The 15459-nt window shown below is 63.6% G+C and overlaps 2 protein-coding genes across 2 annotated transcripts in view; one reads left to right on the plus strand and one right to left on the minus strand.

Annotated features, from left to right (window-relative positions):
* Positions 1-7251, plus strand: part of TECPR2 (tectonin beta-propeller repeat containing 2) — a 75259-nt gene extending 68008 nt beyond the window's left edge. The window contains exons 18-20 of the mRNA XM_054567742.1: positions 5468-5609; positions 6001-6150; positions 6500-7251. Of these exons, the coding sequence (XP_054423717.1) occupies positions 5468-5609; positions 6001-6150; positions 6500-6651 (444 nt within the window). The 3' untranslated portion in view covers positions 6652-7251. The remainder of the gene's footprint in view (positions 1-5467; positions 5610-6000; positions 6151-6499) is intronic.
* A 6362-nt stretch (positions 7252-13613) lies between these two features.
* Positions 13614-14705, minus strand: ANKRD9 (ankyrin repeat domain 9). The gene has a single exon (XM_054567675.1). The coding sequence runs from the start codon at positions 14655-14657 to the stop codon at positions 13710-13712; it is 948 nt and encodes a 315-aa protein (XP_054423650.1). The 5' UTR covers positions 14658-14705; the 3' UTR covers positions 13614-13709.
* Positions 14706-15459: the final 754 nt, after the last annotated feature.

Here is a 15459-nt window from a genome sequence, read left to right on the forward strand (position 1 = left end):
AGCTGGAAGGCTGTCTGGTCGCCGCCGGGACACATGGCCCCGGGGGCGGGGCTCCGCCCCCGGGCTGCAGAGGGAACAGAGAAAAGGTGTCCAGGCCTCGACTCTGAGAATCCCCTGGCACTTTAAATACGGGCCTGTTAACGATGGAACCTGGTTTCCAAACTGAACTGACACTTGAATAGACTGGAAGCAGGAAGGTCAGCCACGGAGAAAACACAAGTCAGAAAGCACAGCCATTGTGGGGGCGAGTGACAAGGCTGAGCAAACCCTGCGCCTCAGCATCGGGGCGCACAGCACAGACCCTGAACCCTCAAGGAGAAGTCAAGGTCACCATGTGTCACAAGTGCGAGGTGGATGAAAGGTGGATGACAACAGGGAGCGGGGGAGGCGGCCTGGGGGAGGAGAGGCTTCCTGGCAGGACCGGCTCTTTGCTAACCACGGCCTCCGGGAATAGCGTGTTTCCAGAAAGGTCCTTCCAGTGTGATTCGTGCTCTTGATTTGCAGAATCTCGATTCATCCACCTTGTGTTCCCGAAATGCTCCTGGCTGAATTTTATCCAAGTTCACACAAGGTCCCTACCAAAATAATCTGTCTAATACACATGCTGTTTGGCTGTGACATTTTCATTTTGTTTCGTTTTCTTTAGCCGGGGGCGCAGGGGGCACGGTTGCGTGTGTGCCTGGTCCTTAGGATACGGGTGGAAGTTTGGAGAGCTCAGGTCTGAGCCCCCAGACACCCCGTCAGCCCCTCTCCAGGCTGAGCTCCGCAGGGCCCCTCGCCCTGCAGCGCCCGCTGTGGCCGCCTCTGCGGCGCAGAGCACGTGAGGGAGGAGAGCTTAGCTGCTCTCGTGGGGCCCTTTCAGCCCAATGTGGTTCTGGTGAGCCCTTGAAACAGAGAAGCCAAAGGTTCTGCTGGAACGAAACATTGTTTTCTCTGGAGTCTGCACTTGGTTGAACTGTCCTCTGTCTCTCAGTTACTGTTCCGGGTCACCTGGGCCTTGCTGTCCCCTGTGCCGGTTTCCTGAGTGTTTTGTGGGCAGGGCTCTGAAATCCACCACGCTCAGCGTCTGGGGCCAGTGTCGGGGGCCCAGCGGGCCGCTAAGAGTCTGCCTGTGCGACAGGATCTGCTGTGAGCACGCTGGGGGCCCGGCAGATGGGATCCGTGGTCCTACAGAAGGCGGATGGAGGCGGCGGCCTGTGGGCTGGGCTTGCCGAGCAGGAGGACCCGGACGGTGGACTCACGGGGAGTCCAGCGGCGGGAGGAGCGCTGCGGGGGCTTAGAGCGCACGCGCAGTGCTGCGGGACCTGGCCGGCCGGGAGGCCAGGAAGGGGCTGCACCGCTGCGGAGGGTAGAGCGCCACAGAGCAACCCTGCAGGCAGGGGGCACTGTGGCCCAAGTCACATGCCTGGCGCGTGTTATTCTGCAGCCCAGGAAGGATGGCGCGGTGTGGGGACACCACTTAGGAGGGGCCCCTGAACCAGTCTCAGCAGCCCACAGCAAGGGGCTCAGTCCAGCTTCCGTGCCTTCCCATGTGGAAAGGCCACGCGAGGCATGGTCTTGTTCTCATGGAGGCTGCTGTCTCGTCAGATCCGATCAGAACAGCCCACGTGAGAACTCTGGGCATGGGAACCCTGGGCGCGGGTGGCCGCGGCTGGGTTATACTCTTCCCTGTCCGCAGCCTCCACCGGCCGCCGGCGGCCAGAACCCTCCACAGCCACTTTCCCTCTCGCTGCTCCCAGCAGTGCGGGGCTAGGGCCGGAATTCTTGGGGGAATACCCTCAACGATAAACTTCGAGTCAGAAACAAGCCTGTCTTGTCCAGGGGACCCCAAATGTGTCGCTTTTTGAGCTCATGTTGTCTAAGCTAAGCCGTGTTTCCACCGCACGTGACAACTGGGACGGACCCCTTCATCCGAGGACCGTCTCCGCACCCAAAGCAGCAGGCGGCCAGCGTACGCGGCAGCGGGGTCTGGACTAGCAGTTCAGAAGTAGCCCGTCGCCATGTGAAAATTCTCCTCAACTTGACTTTGTCTCGTCAGGGTCTTGGTGTGTAAAACGCTGGCTGGAGAGGCTCTTGAATGGGAAGGAGTGACGGCGTATCCCAGGACAAGAGAAACGCGGTCCCACTCGCTCCTCACAGTCAGTGATGAGCCTTTGTCTTTTGAGAACATGAGATGGCAGCTTGGGTTTTGTCCCCGACGAGGTCCTGTTTAAGGGACTTCACAGCTGAGAGCACGCCTTTGATTTGTGAACAGCAAAGCATGTCGATGGCTGTAATTAAATCTGGGGCTTCCTTGGGGGGTGGCTCCCCGCCCCGCCCCCGCCGTGCAGCTCGTCTGCAAAGGGCACTTAATAAGCAGCAGCTGGTGCACACGCTGTCACACACACTCTTGCACACGCACACTCACGTGCACACGCAGTCTTTGGAAGCACACCCAGACTATACATAATTTTTTACCATTCCCAAATTATTTTTAAATCTTAAATTCCTTATTTACCTCATGTTATAAGTTGCATCCTTCATTTTTTTATTTTTATGAAGTTTTGAATATGAATAAGCCAACATTTTAGGCTGCAAGTTTATTTAATTGAAATTTTTATTGAGATAATTGCCAATTTAGTTGTAAGAAATAAAGTCCTGTGCACCCTTTACCCAGTTCCTACAATGGTGCCATCTTGCAAAGCAGCGAGATGCTGTCACAAAGCAAGGCAAGTCAACTCTTTGTTAAAAAATTGTGGTAAAATGCACATAACATAAAGTTGCCAGTGGTGGCATTTAGTCTGTGGACAGTGTGGTGCAGCCTTTATCACCATCTGGTTCCAGAACATTCTCATCGCCCCAGAAGGAAGCCCTGTACCCAGCGGTCACTTCACCCTCCGCCCCCAGCCCCAGCAACCTCGGGCCTGCGTCCCTGCTCTAGGTTTCCCTCCCTCGCGGTGTCCGAGAAATGGAGTCACAGACCGTGGGGCCTTCTGAGGCTGGCTTCTGTCACGTGGTATCATGTTTTGGGGGGCTCATCATGCCGTGTTAGGCTCAGTCCTGCACCCCTTCTTGTTGCTGAACGAGATTCCTCTACAGGCAGGTGTCAGCGTGTGGCACTTGGCGGCGCTGCACGCCCACCCGCGTGGAGGCAGCCCCTCCCCCGGCCAGAGGGTCCCACTTGCTGAAGTCTCCGGCAATAGCTGGGCCTTTTCAGCAGTAAAGTATTTTTTCATTAAGGTGTGAACACTGTGGTTTTCTTAGACATAATGCTCTTACACACTTGAGAGACCACAGTGAAGTGTAAACGTAGCCTGTACGTGCACCGGGAAACCAGAGCGTCCGTGTGACTCCCTTTTCTGCCCCAGCTGCTCGGTGGCAGAGGCCTGGGGTGGGCCTGGGGCCTCTGCGAGGCGGCCCTGCACAGCGACAGGCCACAGTGCGGCGCCCCCGCAGCAGCCGGCGGCCGTGGCGCTGCCGCGCTCTGGCTGCTGTGAAGGGCGCCACCGCTGTGCCGTCGAGCGGCTCTGGTTGGGATGCCGGTCCAGTGCCTCTGCTGCACGCCCTGGAGAGGGACAGCCGGGCCGGCGGTGCCTCCGCGTCTCCCCTCGCGGGGGCCTGCGAGCTCTGCTCCACGGCTGCCCGCTTTGCATTCACCATGGCAGCGCCTGGGGGTCCTGGTTCCCCACGTGCCCCCGTGACGGACTCTCTTCCCAGCGGCGTGATGCTGCAGGTTTCCTTTGCGTTTCCTGACGGCGAGGAGCGGAGCGGAGCCCCTTACCCCGTGCTTGTCGGCGTCTGCGTACCTTGGGAGGAATGTCTCTTCAAGCTATTTGTTCTTTTAAAACTTCAGTTGTTTGTGTTTTTATTGTTGGATTTTAAAAGTTCCTAACTTACTCGGGACACCAGACTCATTAGATGCAGGATTTGGAGATGTTTTCTCCCATTCTGTGGGTTCTCTGCACTTTCTTTATAGCGACCTTCTGGGTACAAAAGTCACTTGTCTTGATGAAGTCCAGTGCACCTTGTTCTCTCTGTTCTTCTGCCGCTGGTGTCACATCTAAGGAACCCTTAGCAGGCTTAGCTCTGCGCTGCTTTCTGATCCATTCCAAGGTAACTTGTATATGGCGTGAGGGAGGGGTCCAGTCTCATTTTTTGCATGTGAATGTCCAGTTATCCCAGTGCCATTTGTTGAGAAGGCTGTTGTCTTCTCACTGACCGGTCTCAGCAATCTTGTCAAAAACCGCTTCTCTGGATGGATCTGTTTACGGACCCTCAGTCCTAGTCACTTGACTTACACGCCAGTCCTTGGTCCAGAGCCACACTAGTTGATTGCCATGGCTTCACAATAGTTTTGAAATCAGGAAGTGCGCGTCTTCCAAACTGGTCCTCTCTCAAGACTGTGTTGGGACTCAGGACCCCTTGCCGTCCCACGCGAGTGTCAGGCCAGCAGCGACCTCGGAGGCAGCTCTGGTGCCTGGAGGCCGCCATGTGGGGGCCCGCCGGCCCGCCTCTTCACCGAGGGCCGAGCGTAGCTCCTCAGGAGGCAGCCCGCCTGACCGAGAGCCGCCGAGGGGCTGGTCTGAAGGGTCGGTGCTGGGCCCCGAGCCCACAGCCGGGTGCAGAAGGGCCGGCCCCACCCCGCCCGGGGATGTGCCCTTCGCACAGCCCTACGTGAGCCCGGGACACCGAGATCCGAGAGCCCCTGGGCCCGGCGAGCGCGAGCATCCTGGGTTGGAAGGGGGAGCAGCCTGCGTGGACCACTGACTGTTCACCCCCATGTGGCTCTGCTTGACCCCTGGGATGAGGTCACTGGGACTTGTGCCAGTTGACGTTTGTGAGGAGACATTTCTTGGGCCGTGTCAGGGTTCAGGGAGGGCGGCAGAGGCTCAGCAACATCTGTGGGACCCTTGTGTCTCACAGCCGGGTCTTTCCTGTATCACCTGCCTCTGCCCCCGGACGCGTCTCCAGGCCCCTCGCTGACGACCGCCAGCCACGGACCCTGGGTGCCGCGGGCCTGGTGCAGCCTCTGGAGTGGCTGTCGCGTCCGGCGCGGCCCAGCCTGGCCTGGCCCTGGTGCTCTCCCCACTCTCCTCTACTGGACATTCCTGTTCTCAGAGCAGCTGTCGGGGCCCAGGCAGCTTCCCTGGCCTCTGGCTCCGACGCTGCGGTTGGGTGCTCCGGGCACCTCGTCCTCTGGGTCTCGCCTATGGCGGCCCTGTACTTCTTTGTGTGATTGGTTGACAAATGGCCTCACACCAGACTTTAAAACCCAGGAGTCAAGGAGATGGACTGCTAGCTCCTGGCAGAACACCTTGCGCAGGGCAGAGGCTCATTATCTGTTGGGGGGGCTGGCAGCCAGGCAGCAGCAGTCAGCAAAGTTTCTGGACCCTCCCGACCCACGGCCACTGCCCTCGGTTCTCCACACCTCCTGGCCTTGCTCTGCCCGACACAACCCACCCGTTCCTCCTTGCCTTCCTGCTTCCAGCCTGCCGGGCTCGCCTTGGTCAGCGTCCACTGCAGCCCCAACGACCAGATGCTGTGGGCGCTGGACAGCAGGTACAACGTGCACGTCCGCCTGGGGATCACCGAGGAGATGCCAGTGGGGACCGAGTGGGAGCACGTGCCAGGTAGGGTGGGCAAGCGCGCGGCACCGTCCCACACAGGCGACCCGGGGCCCTTGTCTGCCAGGCGGAGCGGCCAGGGCGGCGTGGGCTTTTCTCACCCCCCACCCCCTTCCTGTGAGGCCGCTGTGTCACTCATGGTTAAAAGGGCCACCAGTAGAACGGTGGCCCTGGGTATGCAGCCTGGACCCCCGTCCCTTAGCCCCGGGCCCTCGGCGGCTGTGCCTGCCCTGCTGGTGGGCACCCTGTCCCCGCGCCCCCCAGGCCCGGCCCGGTGGGGGCTCTGTCACCTCAGCACGCTGCTTGGCAGTGCAGTCGGGAGAGCGCAGGCCCGGGGAAGGGGCGCTCCATCCCGCTGCAGCCGGGCTCCCCTATAGCCAGCCCTGTTTGCCCGAAGGGTTGCAGGCCTGCCAGCTGGCGCTCAGCACCCGGACCGTGTGGGCCCGCTGCCCCAACGGCGACCTCGCCCGGCGCTATGGCGTCACCGACAAAAACCCCGCCGGAGACTACTGGAAGAAAGTCCCTGGGAGCGCAACGTGCCTCGCAGGCAGGTGCCGGGGCTGCAGGGCGCGGGGTTCTCTGGCTCCTGGGGCCCTGTCAGCGGGCTGTCCCAGGCGGCTCCCACGGGACGCAGGCCCCCTGCAGGGGGCCACCCTGAGGGAGGGACTGGGCACCCAGGCTGCTGGAGTCTCCCAGGGAGTGGATAGGGCCGCTTTAATGCTGAGGAAGCTCAGGCGCAGCTCGGGGCGCCGTGCCCAGGCCCCGCAGCTGGAAAGCGCCACACCTGGATGTGGGCCGGCTCTGCTTGTGCCTCCCGCCCCCCGCCCGGCGCCGCACCCCCCACCCCTGCCCCGGGCGGGCGACTGATGCGTGCGTGACCACTCCTGTCCCTGCAGCGACCTCCTCAGACGAGCTGTGGGCCGTGGGCCCCCCTGGCTGCCTCCTCCAGCGGCTGACGAAGACTTTCAGCCACTCGCACGGTGCCCAGAGCAGCCAGGCTACCGCCGCCCACCCTGAGGACCTGGAGGACGAGTGGGAGGTCATCTGAAGCCGCTGCAGCCGCGCAGCCGCTCAGGACGGAGGAAGCGGAGGCGAGCGGCGGACCGACGGTTTCTGAGCAGCTCGCTCTCGGACACGCCTCACCGACTGCGGCCCAGACATGCCCGGCCACGGCGGACGCCCACACTTGCTTTCATCCATGTTTGCTTCCACCTTGTCCTGGAACCCACAGCCTCAGCCAATCGGCCGCAGCCATCGCTGAGGTGGCAGCACCTCTGGGCCCGGGCGGCTATCTCCGTGCGGGGACAGTGGCTGCCGCCAGGTGTGCGCGCCGCAGCGGCTTGTGTGTTGCAGTCTCGTCCTCAGCTCTCGGCACTGACCGCGCCTGGTCCCCCGGGACGGCACGGGGGGCCGCCCGTGCTCTCCCACCACCGACTGTCCCCGTGGTGGCCCGCTGCCGCCTCTGAGAGACACAGGTGCCGGCACACATTCCATGCCAGACACCCAGGGCCCCCAGGCCATGGGTGAGAGGTGGGTGCTGCGCGTGCCGGAAGGGAACCACGCCACACACGCTGCGGCACGCCCAGGCCAGGCACGCTCGCCGCTGGAGAGCGCCCCTCAGCCACAGCGCTCCGGCCCGTGGGCGGGACGGTCCTGGGCGTGCGGCCGCGTTCCCCCCGCCCCGCCTCCCCCCCCGCCCCCCCCCGCCCCACAGCGCAGACGGCACGGGAAGCCAGACGTAGGGGCGTGTGGCTGTGCTAGGTGACCAAGACATGCCTAGAGTGGCATGTGACCAGTGGGCGTTGTAGAGACCAGAGGCGTCCTCAGAGGGTGAATCTCCTAATTACCGCCTTTGTTTCCTAGTGTGTTACAAACCTGCGTAAGATACCTCATCTGAAGTCAAATGTTACACATTCAGCAGCAGTGGTTTATCCTGAGCCTGCATGGTCCTCGGCTGCAGCTTCCGGGGACGGGGGGTCACCCACGTGTTCTCCACGTGTGGGGCAGCCACGGGACCCGCCGCTGGCTCCCAGGGCAGCCCGGCTTTGCCAGTGGGCACCTGGGTTAACCACCCCCCCGCCCCGAGCCTGAAGCTGCGCCCACTGCACCAGGCCTGACCCCTGCCCCTGGGCCGGCAGGCAGCGCCTGCCAGCGCGCAGGTATCCGAGCAGCAGGCCTTGGCAACCCCGCCGCACCCGCCTGGAGCCCCCCGCCCCTCCTGGACGCAGACGCGCTGTAGGCCCTGGCCCTGGCTTCAGCCGGCCCCAGGCTGGGCCCACCCCCGAGGCCGGCCGCTCCTCGGCGAGCGGGTCACAGGCGCAGAGCGACTAGGGGGACCAGCCAGCTGCGAAGACGGGGGGCCTCCAGGTCTCAGTGAGGACAAGACGCTGATCCCAGACTTGACAGCACGCTTCACTTTGGCAGGAACCTCTGTTCCGGTTCGGGGGCGGCAGAGGCCACTGGGCAGCTGCGGCGAACGGCGTGCCTCTCCTGTCCCTTGGCGCACAGCCTCCCAGACGCGCCGGGGCTCCGTTCCGCTGACCCCAGGCGAGCCAGATGCGGTGGGACCACCGCCAGCACCAGGCCTTCGTGCAGTGTTCTCCCTGGTTTTCGTTCTCTGCTGTGCTTTGAGACGGTGCGATGAGCTGCGGGCCTGGTCGAGGCTTGTGGCTGCACCCCGACCGGCGCCCTCCACGCTGGAGGCTGTTCCCGCCTGCCCGGGAAGGGCCTGCCAACCAGACCAGCAGCCAGGGAGCACGGCGCGTGTGATCCCGCGACCTGCTCCACGTTTACATGTGCACCCGCCAGACCAAGGTGGCAGGCCTGTGGGCGGGGTCACCCCGGAAGCAAACATCCACCCTGGTCACTCCTGAGGCGGCCGCCGGGCTATTTCCTCCCCGGGCCCCCTGAGGCCGGGCTGCTGCTGACAGGTGTTCAAGGGTTCAAGCCCCTGGGGCGAAGTCTCCCTCCAAGAAACAAAAGCAGATGTCAGGTGTGCCCTCCGGAACCCAACACGGGGAAAGAGATCACATCCCTAACGGCAGGACAGCTGTTCCCAAGGACAGCTGAATAAGAAATGCCACACCTGGGTCAGGTCCTGGTTAGACCATGGCTCAGCTGGTTAGAGCGCCGTCCCGAGGCACCAAGGCTGCCAGTCGACCCTCGGTCGGGGCACCTGCAGGAGTCAGCCCGTGAACGCATCAGGAAGGGGACAACAAATTGCTGGTTCTCTCTCTCAATTTTTCTGAAAACAAATTTTTTTTAAAGACCAAGCTTTCCAGAAGACATCCAAGAAAACCTAAATCCAGGAAAGAGGTTGGACATCCCTGATGGAGGACACCAGCCCTTCCCAAGGGACTTGCGGGTCTCAGTCAGAGCCCCGCTGGGGCGGTTCTGTCGGGGGCAGGCAGGCAGGGCCCCTAAACACAGCGCTGGCCCCCAGACGCCCCGGGCGGTGCGGGCAGTGCTCCAGGCCCACAGCCTCCGTCCGCACTAGGGCCCCAGGCGCACCCCTTGTCCCGGAGAGACGTGGGGTGGGGGGGGTCCAGAATCTGCTCAAGGGGACACAGGGAGACCTGGGGCTGGAGACCGTGCCGTGCAGCATCCTCGCGGTCCTGGGCGGGGGGTGACGCCAGAGGCCGGTGTGGTGGCGTTGGAGATGAGGGGACAGGAGCGGACTTTACAGCCCCTGTGTCCACAGCTCAGGTATTTGCACAAGATAACCATTAAATAGATTAAAGGACCTTAAAACCAGGGGGGGAACAGTAGCTGATTTCTGGATGACGAGGGCTCTCTAAACCGAAGGTGGTGAGAAAAGCCAGAGGAAGACAGATTTGATTTGTTTGAAGTGTAGAAATGCTGTACATTAAAAACCACACAAAGAGCTAAAAGGGGAAATACCTGCGAGAAACGGGACTCGATGCTGCACATGCGCCCAAAGCACCGGCTCGCACCAGGAGGAGAGCCTCAGCCGCGGGCGGGCGGCGGGCACCGGGCTGGGGAGCCCCTGGCTGTCCAGCAGCGGCCTCGATGCCTTCAAACCCGCGCACTCCAACCCCGGCCGCCTGTCCTCAGAACAAGTCCTGAACCGGGAAAGACGTTCCACACGGCCTTTTCCCTAATTGCAAGATACTGCTGTGGGGCGCATGCCCCTCGTGAACCCGCCGTGCTGGGCTCCGGGACAGAGGCCAGGCGACCGTCTGCCGCCTCGAGGACAGAAGGAGGGAGCTCTCGGGTGTGGCCGTGATGATGTGGTGCTGGAGGCAGGCGGTTGTATGAGTGAAAGGGGCGGGAGGGGAGGCTGCAGGTGCCCCCCCACCAATCCTCCCATCCTCTTACTGGCAGGGGCGGCTGGGCACGGTCCCAGGGGCGCAGGAGGCGCAGAAGGAAGCGAGCTTGCCACACAGCAGCTGGTCACACTGGTTCCCTGAAGTACATACCTTTTTGTACCTTTTGAATTTTGAGCCATGTAAATGTATTATTTATTCCAAAAATAAAATTTGCATTTTAAGAGCTCTGTCCTCTCTAACATTGACTCTGTGGTATCCACACTAGCTGTGTCAAATATCACAAAATAATCACCAAAGACTTCTTAGAAATCACATTCACAGCGTGTTTTACAATACAGAGCAATGCTTATACCACAGTAAGTTTAAAAAGAGTTGTGTACTGACCTAATATCATGTACGTAAAAAACATGCACAGGAAAAATATATGTATTATATACATGCACATAGAAAAAACAAAATGCAACAAAATGCCCACAGCATGTCGGGGTGGCGGGGCGAGGGCGGGCAGCCAGCTCTGGCCGTCGGCGCTCCCGGGCTGGGCCCGGCCGCACACAGCCCACCGGGCTTCCCACAGTCCGAGGCTGCGCCCTGGGCACGAGCCCTACACGCTGGGGTTCTCCGTGAAAACCCGTGAAGGCAGGAATCTCCACCTGCACCGCTGTCTTTACACGAGAGTAGCCACCAGCGCAACATTGGGTGTAACCGCGGGCAATGTCTGTGCGTTTATCCCGCCTGCTGCGCCTCCATTTTCAAATGCAGCCACCCCCAGTCACCACGGGTTGGGCTCTGCCACCAGCCCCCTCCCCTGAAACAGGCCCAATGCTGTCTCCTCTTCCCAACCCCCAGGAAGCATCCTTGTTCTGCACACGGCTTGGGGCAGCCGAGGAAACTGCTCTCAGTACAGGACTGGAAAGCGGACTAATAAAACGGGGGGGGGGGGGGGGGCGGGGGATCGAGGTAACCTGAGAATGGGGCCAGCTTGCAAGGGCCACGCAGGGGGCCGGGCTTGGTCCTCACCAGGGCCGGAGGAGGGGCGGCCAGGGGCCTCGCTCCCCTGCCCTCCCCGCCACCCACCCCCAGGTCTCCCCTGCAGCACACGATGTCCTGTGCTGTCCCTCCTGAGCTCTGGGTATGAGGTCACAGTACCAGTAGGCCTCTAGAGTACAGATTCTCTGGCCTGAGCCTAATAGGCTGGGCTCAGGGGCCCCCGGGGGGGAAGGGGGACCAGTATCAGCCCCAGCCGGGTTTTCCTCTGAAAGACTGGAGGATTCAACACACTGAGCAGACAAACCAGGGCGTTTCGCCACAGAGGAAAGTGGGCCTGCTGTGGGCGGGGCCTGTGAGAAGCCATCGAGACCTCCTGCTGGTGGCCAAGGCTGGGCTGGTGTCTGCCAAGGGCGCCCTGGGCTGTGCCTGGCCGGCTCCAGTGTCCCCAGCCCTCCCTGCTCATCGCCAGGGCGATCATGGTGACGCGGCTGTTTGGTGGCCACGTTTGCTGACCTGGGGCTGGAGGGCCCACGAGTCTGAAGAGCCCAACGCAGGGGCCCCGCCCCGCCCCAGCCGTGGCCACCAGATAACCCTTATCCACCCTGCGCCTTCCTCGCCGAGCTGGGCGTCAGTCTCCAGTGAGACTCTGCAGGAGCCACGCCAGGAATCCGGCCCTGCTCGGCTGTCACGAGGCTGTGACGCTGGCCTGGCCTCATCTCCCTGGCCTTCCCGCAGCTCTTAGTAGCCCAAACTCCCTTCGCCTCCCCCACCCTGGCCCACCCACCCAGAGGGGGAGCACCAGGGGCCAAAGTCCCAGCTGCCAGCCTCCTGCCCTCCCACGCCTCCAAGGGGTCCTCAGCTGGGCCCAGGTCACCCAGTGAATGACGGCGCAGACCCCTGCCCACCCCCCGTCCAAACCACCCCACTTGGGCCCTGACCTTCCCTTCTGCGGCGCTGCGACTCCTCTTGCCGGGACCAGCCCAGGGGCCACCTCCCGCTTGCCTGACAGGTGTGGTGTCGCCCTTCTAGGCAGGGCAGCTCCCTCACCCCACCATCAGAGTCCCCAGCCCAGGGAGCTCAAGGGAGGCTGTCGCCAGAGGCGCCCTGGGCCCACCTCACAGGATCACAGGACAGAGCTGGGGCGGGGAGACATGAGAAGACACGCCCGCAGACCCTGGCCCTCCCCCAGGTCCCCTGCGCCTCCCCAGGCCCGGCCCCCGGGGCCACCGTGACCGGAGGCTCGGGGTGCTTTCCGCCTCCTCCAAAGCAAAGGTGCCCTCACCCAAAAGGGCACCCGGCAGCGCCTAGAAGACCCAGTGGCTCCCGGTGCCCTGAGTTTTGAGCTGGACATGTGTGTATCTGCTCCCCCCAAGTGTCAAGGTTCAAGGAAGCTATTTAACTGGCCCAGGTCACGCAGCAGGAGGGGAGGAGCCCTCACTCCCTTGGGGAATCTGGGATCAGCCACTGGGCTGGGCTCCTGCCACCCCAACACTTCCCAGGAACCGGGACCACATTCACTTCAGGGCAGGCAGGGAGTTTGGAGAGGGTCAGAAACCCTTTAAAAACGTGGGGACAGAGAAGCCGCAGGTAGGGGTTTGTCCCACGTCACCCTGAGAGGGGGTGGCAGGTGCAGGCCAGAACCAGCCCCCCCCCCCAGGTAAGACCTTCCTGCTACCCAGGGCCCCTGTACCCGCCTGCCTATGGGCCACCACCCGGAGCCCCTCTGGCTCCCAGGCATGTTTCCCACAGGGACACCGGGGGCAGGTGGGCAGTGGCTGCCCCTGGCCAGGCTGGCCACTCTGCGTCACGCAGACCTTCAGCTTCCCTGCCCCTGGCAGGACACCATGGTCTTCCTGCCCGTGTGGTCATGGGTTGGATTTCACAGCCCAGCAGAGCTCGCGGGCAGCGCAGCCTGGCTGCTGTCCCTGGCCCCAGGGCTGCTCCGGGCATGGACCCCGCTCTTGGGCCAGGATTGCTTTATCCCAAAGGGTCATGACGTGTCTGCCAGCAAGTCTCCATGCTCAGCGCCTCCCTGCAGAAACCTGCTCTGCTGGCTGGGCTTCCCACGGGGCCAAAAGGCGCCCCCACTGCCCACAGGCACCGCCCGACCCCCGCGGGGCGCTGGTCAGGGCGTGCTGGGGCGCGCCTAGGGCACATCTAACCCCACCGGGAGGCGGTACGGCTGGGGCCAGGAGTCCCTGGGCGAGGCGCCCGCTCATTCTCGGGGGACAGCACAAGGGGCGACAGGGACACGCCGGGCCTGGGTTAGACTAGCTTCGGTGGAGGGAGCCACGGTGACACCCAAGGAAGAGCAGGCGCCAGGGCGGGAGCTGAGGAAGCCCAGCCGGGGCCACAGCGGTTGTTAAGGCCTGACATGCCGACCGCCTCAGGGGCCTCCCTCCTCGCTCCCCGCCGCCCCAGACGGAGGGCGCGCGCTCGGCCTCCTCGCCCCTGCACTGCAGTCGGCCCTGCCTAGGCACATCAGCCCACGCTCCCTGCGCCTGCCCCGCTCCTGCTCCGCCACCTCCGGAAGGCTGGCCCTCACCTTCCTCCAGGTGGGCAGTGAGCTGTCACGGCCTGGCTCTTGGGAGCCACAGGATCCCTCAGCCCTGCTTAGTGCGGCCAGGTGGAGCGCTGAGCACAGCCAGATCCAGAGACCCCGCCCCCCCCTGGAGCCCACCTGACCGCCCTGGCCCTGGCCCTGCCCCCATGCATGCGACACATGAAAAAGAGATTCTAATGTACAGAGATCAGTGTATGTAAAGTGCTAGGTACAACTCTCTGAAAAATAGCGTTCTCCGAAAATCCAGTGCCGCGGGCGCCCCGTGGGCTAGCCCTTGCCCGTGAGGTCCAGAGGCTGCAGGAAGGGCGGCAGCGGCAGCTCGTCCAGGGCCTCGGGGAAGCGGCAGGGCGAGATGGAGGCGACCAGCACCTGCATGGCGCGCACGAAGAGCGAGGGCGGCGTTAGGCCCGCCAGCCACTGGAACTTGTCTTCGCCCAGCAGCCGCTGCCAGCGCGGCCGGTCGCCCAGCAGCTCGCAGCGGGTAGGGCCGGCAGCACCCGCAGGCGTGTACAGCACCAGCAAGTCAAGCAGCAGCAGGCGGCGCTGGCGCGGCTCTGCGGGTATTGCGGGCGCCCCGGGGGCGGGAGTGGCCCCGGAGTCAAGGTCCAGCCGGCGCAGCAGCAACTCGAGCGGCGTGAGGCCACCACCATCGCGCAGAGCAGGCGAGGCGCCGTGGCCCAGCAGCAAGAAGAGGCACTCAGGGCGCGCCAGCTCGCAGGCCACGTGCAGGGACGTGCCGCCACCCTCCACGCGGCCACAGCCGCGTCGGTCGAGCAGGCGGGCGCGCTCTTCGGCGGGGAAGTCACGCACGGTGCGCAGGATGCGACGCAGGATGCCCACGCGGTTGTAGCGCACGGCCAGCGCCACGTGCGGCCCAGGCGCCGCACAGCAGCGGAAGCCGGCGCTGGGCGGCGCAAGCGCGCGCCGCGGGAACGTGGCCAGCAAGTAGTGCGCGTAGGCCTGGTGGTCGTGCACGAGCGCGTAGAGCAGCGCCTCTGACGGCGAGTAGGCAGTGGCGCGCCCGCGCTCGTCCCAGTGGAAGGCCTCGCTGGCGCGCATGTCCTCCAGCAGCCACACCGGTAGCAGGTCGCGCACTGCTTGGTAGAAGGCGAATGAGGACTTCCGGCACTGCTTCTGCGCCCGCGAGCGCGCCGCGCTGCCACCTTCGGGCCCGCCGATCGCACCGCCCCCAGGCCGCTGAGCGTCCCACGGCATGCTGGCGGAGGGGCGACTCCGGCCTCACGGCATGGGCGCTGCGGCCCACCACCTGCAGGCGGAGGGGGCCGCGGTGAGGCGTCGAGGACCCGACCCCACCGCCGGGCTCTCCCCGGGAAACCAGAGGGCCTGCGAGGGGATTCCTGGGCCCCCCTCCCAGGGCCCCACAGGGCCGGGACCACGGACCTACCTCCAGCCTCGGACGGGCGCTTCCCCGTCACTCCTCGCAGCTGCCTTCTCTCCCAGACCCTGAGCCGCCTCCCCGACCCGGGATCGAGCAGCACCTGACACCCCACCCCCCCGGAAACGCCCTCCCCTTGTTCTCTGACGTCTCCACTGGACAGGCCCTTCCCGACTCAGCCCCCGCAACCCCACCCACCAACAGAACCACACTGAAATGTCACCCCCGCCCCCACCCCTCCAGCCCAGGGACGCAGGGGAAGGTCCTGCTCCCTCCTGGGCTGGGCGCACCCAACCCCAACTAGAGAAAAGGGCAGGAAGGGGCCGTACCACTGCACCCAGATCTCGCGCTGAGCCCAGTCCTTTCTGTAGGACACACACCTGTCCCAGCCCTCCCTCACCTTGACCCTCTCCTCTGACCCCTGACCACAAGTGGGGACCCCTAGAGTCTCCCCCCCAGGCAGGGCCGGGGCAGAGCTCTGCACTCACACGCAGCTGGCTCCTGCACGGAGCTCACCTAGTTCTGCAGATGGGAGTCTATCCTTTTCCGGGCCTCAGCGTCTTCATCTGTAAAAAAGAAGGGGATGCAGGCTGTGAGCCCCAGCAGGATGCCCTTGGGGTG

The sequence above is a fragment of the Pteronotus mesoamericanus genome, unplaced genomic scaffold (assembly GCF_021234165.1).
Source record: "Pteronotus mesoamericanus isolate MK-2021 breed Mesoamerican mustached bat unplaced genomic scaffold, CSHL_Meso_final contig_192, whole genome shotgun sequence".
Lineage (NCBI taxonomy): Eukaryota > Metazoa > Chordata > Mammalia > Chiroptera > Mormoopidae > Pteronotus > Pteronotus mesoamericanus.

What these genes read in the sequence shown, in the direction of transcription:
- ANKRD9 (XM_054567675.1), bottom strand. Translation starts at nt 14,657, where the DNA reads ATGCCGTGGGACGCTCAGCGGCCTGGGGGCGGTGCGATCGGCGGGCCC.